Source organism: Colobus angolensis, unplaced genomic scaffold (assembly GCF_000951035.1).
Source record: "Colobus angolensis palliatus isolate OR3802 unplaced genomic scaffold, Cang.pa_1.0 Scaffold18, whole genome shotgun sequence".
NCBI lineage: Eukaryota > Metazoa > Chordata > Mammalia > Primates > Cercopithecidae > Colobus > Colobus angolensis.
This window is the reverse complement of record NW_012114932.1, coordinates 4,732,807-4,741,691: the sequence shown is the minus strand read 5'-3', so window position 1 is coordinate 4,741,691 and position 8,885 is coordinate 4,732,807. Positions and strand designations below refer to the sequence as shown.

The 8,885-nt window shown below is 39.2% G+C and overlaps 1 protein-coding gene across 1 annotated transcript in view; it reads right to left on the bottom strand.

Annotated features, from left to right (window-relative positions):
* The window catches only part of SMARCC1 (SWI/SNF related, matrix associated, actin dependent regulator of chromatin, subfamily c, member 1), a 201,763-nt gene that overhangs the window by 114,316 nt on the left and 78,562 nt on the right, over positions 1-8,885 (bottom strand). Inside the window, exon 10 of the mRNA XM_011939320.1 lies at positions 1,708-1,811. Coding sequence (XP_011794710.1) covers positions 1,708-1,811 — 104 coding nt within the window. The remainder of the gene's footprint in view (positions 1-1,707; positions 1,812-8,885) is intronic.

Below are 8,885 nucleotides of genomic sequence, written 5' to 3'. Positions count from 1 at the left end.
CTTTCAGATGTGAGAAAAGATGCTCCACACCAAACAACTGAATCCTTCAGAGACCTGAAGAATGAAAGACCTATATTTGACGAGGTAGCATATAAAGGTATGTTACTTGGTGAGTATTAGAAACTTGGGGCCAAGCACGGTGGCTCATGTCTGTAATCCCAACACTTTGGGAGGCTGAGGTGGGTGGGTCGCCTGAGGTCAGGAGTTCGAGATCAGTCTGGCCCACCTGGTGAAACCCCATCTCTACTAATAATACAAAAATTAGCCGGGCATGGTGGCACGTGCCTGTAGTCCCAGCTACTCAGGGGGCTGAGGCAGGAGAATCACTTGAACTCGGGAGGAGGAGGTTGCAGTGAGCCAAGATCGTGCCACTGCACTCCAGCCTTGGTAACAGACCGAGACTCCGTCTCAGAAAATAATAATGACTGCAATTTATTCAAATACAGAATTCCTTAATTAGAAGATAGAATTGACGTCTCATTTTCTAAAAAAGGAGATCTTGAAAATCTCTTTCAGGTTTAAAATTCCATAAAGTCAAACATTTAGTATATACTGAAAACATTAGGTTCTCCTTTACAAGTGAATAAAAGAAATCAAGGCTATTGTCTCATCCACAACTCTCCAGAACAAAGATGTTTAAAACTACCCCTATTTAATCTTTAAAGAGAACAAGTGATTATACTTTTCTCTATTTTCCTGCGAAATCACTCAAGAATTACACCTTGTGAAAACGTACTCTAAGACTTGGAAATACTAGGAAAAGATGATGTCATTCTCATTTCATACTGCTTAGAAACTTTAATTTGACTTACAAAGTATTAACACTCCACAGATTTTTGTTCTAACAATACAATATCAATTTGCATACTATGTTACAAAAACAATTCTTTCAGCGACATTTGAAAAAGTACTTTAATTAGAACTATTTTGTTAAAACTCATATTCATATTCAATTATAATATTACCACCTTTGCTAGTTTGTAGAAAAATATGCTCCAACAGGGGGAGATCACTAAGAATGGCAACAATGGATCACAGGAAATTAACTTTCCTACAACAGTAGCTACCCAAATCATAATGGCACTAAGAGTAAGCCACAGCTAATATCCTGCAGTGGTTAAGCACAAGTCTCACTTAAGAAAGGAGTATCAGCCAGTCACGGGGGGTCATGCCTGTAATCCCAGAACTTTGGGAGGCCAAGACAGCCGGATCATGAGGTCAGGAGTTCGACACAGGCCTGATCAACATGGTGAAACCCCGTCTCTACTAAAAATACAAAAATTAGCTGTGCGTGGTGGCGCGTGCCTGTAATCCCAGCTACTCAGGAGGCTGAAGCAGGAGAATTGCTTAAACCCAGGAGGCAGAGTTCGCAGTGAGCCGAGGTCGTGCCACAGCACTCTACCCTGGGCAACAGAGAGAGATTCTGTCTCAAGAAAAAAAAAAGAAAAGGAGTGTATCACGCTGGGCATGGTGGTATGTGCCTACAATCCAAACTACTTGGAAGACTAAGGTGGAAAAATCGCTGGAGCCCAGACGTTTAAAGCTGTGGTGGTCTATATTACGCCACTGCACTCCAGGCTTACCAACAGAACAAAACCTTGTCTCTAAAAAACAGATAAAAATAAAGAGAGAATAGACTATCAAAGGAGATGACATATTCAACAGAGAAAGCACAGACCATTGTATATTTTTTGGGGGGGTGCTTACCTAGATCCGCTACAGTTCCTCCTTTAACAGGTGTATTTTCACTATCTTTCTTTAGGTTCACTAGAAAAACAAAAGAGTTATGTTTATGTGGGAAAGTTGTACTTCTTTTTAGAAAGAAAACAGAATAGGACATGATTAAATGACACGCATCTCACTACAACTGCAACACAATTCAATATTTTCAGGTAAAAATCATAAATCCAGATATGAAATATTTAGAGAATTATATTCTAATTACCCAAGCACCATGTATTTTCATCATAAAAGTAAACAATACAAAATACTCAACAAATCATGAAAATAATCTTTCAATCCCTTCCATAAAAGTTTTTTTATTGAAGTTTATGTTGCATTTGTTTTGATTCTCACTTCTATTCCATTCATTCATTTAAAAAAAAATTAAGGAAGAACTAATACCTTTTCAGTTTGTTTTGAGACAGGGACTCAGTCTGTCGCCCAAGCTTGAGTGCAGTGGTACGATCATGGCTCACCGCAGCCTTGACCTCCCAGGCTCAAGCGATCCTTTGATCTCAGGCTCCTAAGGAATTAGACTATTGGCACATGCCACCATACCTAGATAATTTTTTTATTTTTTATAGAAACATGGTTTCACCATGTTGCCTAGGCTAGTATCGAACTCCTGAGCTCATGCAATCCACTCACATCAGCCTCCCAAAATGCCGGGATCACAGACATGAGCCACTGCATCTGGCCAAACGAATCTTTTATACATCCATATGGACGTCAAAATATATCCTGAGGGTTTTTTAACTCTGTGTAAATGTTATCAATACTGTGCTTAGTTCTTAGCACTGACCTTCTTTCCCCGTAAGAACTTTGAGTTACATTACATTTCTTTCATTTTTACAAGTCCACTGTGTCCATGGGTGGATGTAAGTTAACTGGCCCTACATTTGTGGAAATCATGTTTATTTTGAATATTTCACTGTTAAAAAACATTCTTTTGTAATTATCATTGTGGGCACATGTAATTATTTAAGATAAATTCTAAAAATAAAACACTGCAACTAAAGGTACACATTTTAAACTTTTAAAAACACAGTCAAGGCCGGGTGAAATGGCTCATGCCTATATTCCCAGCACTTCGGGAGGTTGAGGCAGGTGTATCATTTGAGGTCAGGACTCTGAGATCAGCCTGGCCAACATGGTGAAATTCCGTCTATACTAAAATACAAAAACTAGCTTGACGTGGTGGTGTGCATCTGTAATCCCAGCTACTTGGGATGCAGAGGCAAGAGAATCACTTGACCTGGGAGGTGGAGGTTGCAATGAGCGAGACTGTGCCACTGCATTCCAGCCTGGACAATACAGCGAGATTCAGATTCAAAAAAAACAAACAACAACAACAAAATACAGCCAAATTGTGTTAAATGTCTTCATTAATTTACACTTTCCATCAACAGCATTTGATAGTACTCATTCCTCAAAACTTTCACACTTTTCCATCTACCTTTTAGGTTTTGAAAATCGAGATGCAAACAGTGATCTGAAGAACCTGCATATCTTTAAGTGACCATCTGTTCACACACTTCTTGGCCATGTATTTCTAACAAGTTACCAATCTGACATAAGCAACAGTAAATACTTACTCTAAGGAGTTCAGACTCTTTATACATTTTTAGGATTCTAGTCCTTTGTTAAATGGGTAAATACTTTCTCCCAAAAAAAAAAAAAACTTGTTTAAAGTGCTAAATTTCTTGTATTTTAACCTCAACAATTATTCTAAATATATTTGATGAGCTAAACACATAGTAACAGAAAAAAATGTGTGCCCATAAAATTCTTATGTTGAAACCCAACTGTAGTATCCTGGCATTTAGAAAAGAAGCCTTTGGAAAATAATTAAGTCAGGAGGATAGGCACCTCAAGAATGGGATTAATGCCCTTATAACTGGGTGTAGTGGCTCATGCTTGTTAAGTCCTAGCTACTAGGGAGACTGAGGCAGGAGAAACACTTGAGCCTAGGAGGTGAAGGCTGCATGAGTTATGATTGCACAGCTGTATTCCAGTCTGGGTGGCAATGCAAGTATGCACTTTTAAATAATTAATTTTATGTTAGGTGAAGTATATCTCAATTAAAACAATGCTATATTATGCATAAAACCATACACTGGAAAATTGAATGCCTGTTTTCTACTTCACCCTCAGCATCTGTCCCTGTAGTGGTTGAAAAAGTCATCCAGGCGCAGTGGCTCATGCTTGTAATTCCAGAACTTTGGAAGGACAAGGCAGGTGGATTACCTAAGGTCAAGAGTTCCGACCAGCCTGGCCAACATGGTGAAAGCCTGTCTCTACTAAAAATACAAAACTTAGCTGGGCATGGTGGAAGGCACCTGTAATCCCAGCTACTAGGGAGGCTGAAGCAGGAGAATCACATGAACGTGGCAGAGGTTGCAGTGAGCAGAGATTGTGCCAATGCACTCCAGCCTGGGCAACAGAGCAAGACTCTGTCTCAAAAAAAAAGAGGTCAGGCGCAGTGGCTCACGCCTATAATCCCAGCACTTTAGGAGGCTAAGGTGTGCAGATCACTTGAGGTCAGGAGTTAGATCAGACTGGGCAACACACTGAAACTCTATCTCTAATAAAAATACAAAAATTAGCCAGACATAGTGGTGCACTTCTGTAATTCCAGCTACTCGAGAAGCTGAGGCAGGAGAATCACTTGAACTTAAGAGGCGAAGGTTGCAGTGAGTCGAGATCATGCCACTGCACTCCAGACTGGGTGACTGAGCAAGATGCCGTCTCAAAAAAAAAAAAAAAAAAAAAAGGGCCAGGCGAGGTGGCTGATGCCTATAATCAGCACTTTGGGAGGCTGAGGCGGGTGGATCACCTGAGACAGAAGTTCAAGACCAGCCTGGCCAACATGGCAAAACCCTGTCTCTACTAAAAATACAAAAACACTGGCCAAGCGTGGTAGTGGGCGCCTGTAATCTCAGCTACTCAGGAGGCTGAGGCAGGACAATCACTAGAATCCTGGGGGCTGAGGTTGCAGTGAGCTGAGATCACAACACTGCACTCCAACCTGGGCAACAGAGCCCAGACTCTGTCTCAGAAACAAAACAAACAAACAAATGTATACAACACTAGACTCAAAAACTGTACAACACATGTCCTTTTCAAGTAGTACAAGCAAACGTTCACCAAAATAAACTATATGCTGTGTAATAAAACAAGTACGAATAATTTTTTTTATTTTTGAGACAGAGCTTCGCTCTTGTCGCCCAGGCTGGAGTGCAATGGCGCAATCTCGGCTCAATGCAACCTCTGCCTCCTGGGTTCAAGTGATTCTCCTGCCTCAGCCTCCTGAGTAGCTGGGACTACAGGCGCCCGCCACCACACCCGGCTAATTTTTTGTGTGTGTTTTTAGTAGAGATGGGGTTTCACCATGTTGTCCAGGCTGGTCTTGAACTCCGGACTTCAGGTGATCCACCCGCCTCGACCTCCCAAAGTGCTGGGATTACAGGCATGAGTCACCGTGCCCGGTCAAGTGTGAATAAATTTCAAAAGACTAGATTTTCAGTGAATGATTTTGGGTTTTTTTGAATCAGGGTCTCACTCCTTAGCCCAGGCTGTAGTGCAGTGGTACGATCATGGCTCACTGAAGCCTCAATGTCCTTGGTTTCCAGCAATCCTCTCACTGAACAGCTAGGACTACGAGGAAAGACCACCATGTCCAGCACTGCCATAGATTTTAATTAGGAATTAACTACAAAATAAGAAAGACATGGTAGCTTGCACTTTGGGAGGCTGAGGCGGGCAGACTGCTTGAGCTCAGGAGTTTGAGACCAGTTTGGGCAATATGGCAAGACCGTGTCTCTACAATGAATAAAAATTAGGCAAACGTGGTAGTGAGCACCTGCATCCCAGCGAAAATGAGAGGCTGAGGTGGGAGGATCACTTGAGTGAGCAGTGAGTCATGACTGTACCAGTGCACTCCAGCCTGGGCGACAGAGCGAGAGACCCTGACTTTTTTTTTTTTAATTCCAGGAATGCAAAGTTGATTCAACCACTACAAAAATCACACAATGTAATTAAATAATATTAACTGATTAAAAGGAGAAATATCATTACATCAGTGGATACTGAAGAATGGTATCAAAATTTGGCATTCATTCATAAAAACTCACAAAAATCCAGGAAGAAAGCTTCCTGAAATTGATGAAACATCTATTGTGTGATATCACACATCATGGTAAAATATAAATGTGTTCTTTCGAAGACAGAGAAAAAAGCAAAAATGTCTGCTTTCTAAACTGCTATGAAAATTATAGTGGAGGTATAACGTAATTGGAGGTTTGTATAACAGAAAATCCTAAGAAATCTACAAAAAAGTGCCAGAATACATGATTTTTTAAAAAGAAACAGAATACACGGTCAAAAATTAAGGAATATTAATTCTCTTTCTACATACTAGCAAAACATAAGTGGAAAATTTTAAACTTTCAGTAACAAAAAAACTGAGACATAAATTTAACAAAATGTGAAAGACCTCATAATAAAACATACAAAACACAGAAGAGGAAAAATTACATTAAATGCTGGTGCTAAGACTTACATGGAAAAGCTAAGAGCTATAACAGCAAAAACAATATTGAAAAATGTGACCAAAAGTTGAAGTTTACTCAATTTCAATACTTACTAAAAAAAAACTATAACTCAGGCCCTGTGGTATTAAGTACAATGAGATGGTTAGAATAGAATACTGAATCGAAATGTAGACATGTGTGATGATTTTCAACAAAGGTATCAAAATAGTTCAATGTGAGAAGTAGTGTCTTTTCAGCAAATGGTGCACAAACAACTAAATACCTATGTGGGGATTAAAATAAACTTCGACCTGTAATTCATAACATCCTCAAAAACAACTTTAAATTGGGTCAAAGACCTAACTATAAGAGCAGAAGGCACAAGCCTTCTGCAAGAAAACACAGAAAAACACATTTAAAACACTAACATAGGCAAAAAATTTCTTAGGACACAAGAAGTTAAGAGCACCTGTCCTCCAAAAAAAAAAAAAGTGTTAAGAAAATGAAAATCCAAGCAACTGTGAATAGGGGATTGAACTGGTTATACTTAAATTCAGAAAAATCAAATGCTTGAATGGTGTAATTTATAAATTCACTAGAGAACAGAAAACCAATAAAAAGGACAACTACCAATTCTCCTGCTTATTTTTTTTTTATCCTTTAATCCCTCCATCTGGATGTCAAGAACTGCTTGGGACACTTTCCTTGCCATCTTTGTCACCTTTAGCCTTAGTGCTTTAGCCTTTGACCAGACAACACACCATCAGCTCAGTGCAAAATACAGACAGACCAATGCTGATGAGCCTAGCTTCTCCTGGTATTCTTAACTGTCCTGTATGTATATACGTATGTATGTACATATATACACCCAGTGCCCATCTTATACATATGTATATTGCCCTATATGTCTATACATATGTATATTTCCCATATGTGTGTGTATATATACACATACATATGCATATTGCCCTACATGTATATACCTATGTATATAATACATATATACCCAGTGCCCATCTTAATTATTTATCAACTGCTCTGTCTTTAGTGCCATATAAACCACATAGTCTTCTTTATCAACTGCTCTGTTTAGTGCCATATAAACCATATAATCTTCTCCTATTTTTAACTGTATACTTCCTGAGTTTTAGTAACTCATCTTACTTTTAGATCCAGATGGCTTCCTATATTTTACAAACTTCTCAACAATGTACAAATGTACAAATAATGTTCTGGTTTTTCCTAGGCTTTTTATAATACTCTTTTCTGTCACTGCACAAGTTTAGCACAGGAGAGATAGTTATATGCTTCATACACATCTTAATCTAAATCCTAGATTTTTTTTCTACTTTTTCATTATTTTTCATGCTCACAGAATAGTAAAATAAAAAAGAGATACCTTACAATTTACTACAATCCTTCATCTTAGGCTGTTTTGAAGAAATTGTAATTCAGCTTATAATAATCAGAAAAAGTTCTAATTCCTCGTGTTATTTCAGTAAAGCATATTAAAAAAAAAACTACTAATAACTTTAATGACTTAGTTTCTAGTCCCCAAATTTTAAATCCCCACTTTCTAGATTCCAGTGAAATTCTATAAACTCAGATGATTAGTATGAGAGTTATAATTCACCAACTGATATATATAGTCATATATATAGTCTCTTATTTACAAGCTGCACCCACAAAGATGGGTGGAGAAGGCTAATAAATCATAAAATGCCAATCATAGGTCTTTACTTTTTAAAGTATGCTAGAGCTTATTTTTTTTAAATCTGATCACTGGCTCACTGAGGACACAAACATTTAATGGTCAATAAAAAATACCTTATCAATATTTAAAGAACATTTTGGCTTTTTTATGTTTGTTGTTTTTGTTTTTGAGACTGAGTCTCACTCTGTCGCCCAGGCTGGAGTGCAGAGGTATGATCTCAGCTCACTGCAACCTCCGCCTCCTGGGTTCAAATGATTCTTCTGCCTCAGCCTCCAGAGTAGCTGGAATTACAGGCGTGCACCACTGTGCCTGGCTAATTTCTGTATTTTAAGTACAGATGGGGTTTCACCACGTTGGCCGGGCCGGTCTTGAACTCTTGACCTCAAGTGATCCCCCTGCTTTGGTCTCCCCAAGTGCTGGGGTTACAGGTATAAGCTACCATGCGCAGCCCACTCTGAATTTAATTACATTGAATAGAAGTCAGGTCAGAATTTACAAAACTGGTAAATAAGGTTCATCACACTTAAAAGAAATTCATTACTGGAGATCTTCAAATCTACATTCACATAAAGCATTCCCTAGAGATTTCAGTAAGTTAAACTGTATATAAGTACATAGTCCACTTTTTCATATGAATATGATTCTGTTGCAATTTAAAAACCATTAATTTTGGCCGGGCGCGGTGGCTCAAGCCTGTAATCCCAGCACTTTGGGAGGCCGAGGCGGGCGGATCACGAGGTCAAGAGATCGAGACCATCCTGGCTAACAAGGTGAAACTCCGTCTCTATTGCAAATACAAAAAATTAGCTGGGCGTGGTGGTGGGTGCCTGTAGTCCCAGCTACTCGGAGGCTGAGGTGGGAGAATGGCATGAACCCGGGAGGCGGAGCTTGCAGTGAGCCGAGATCATGCCACTGCA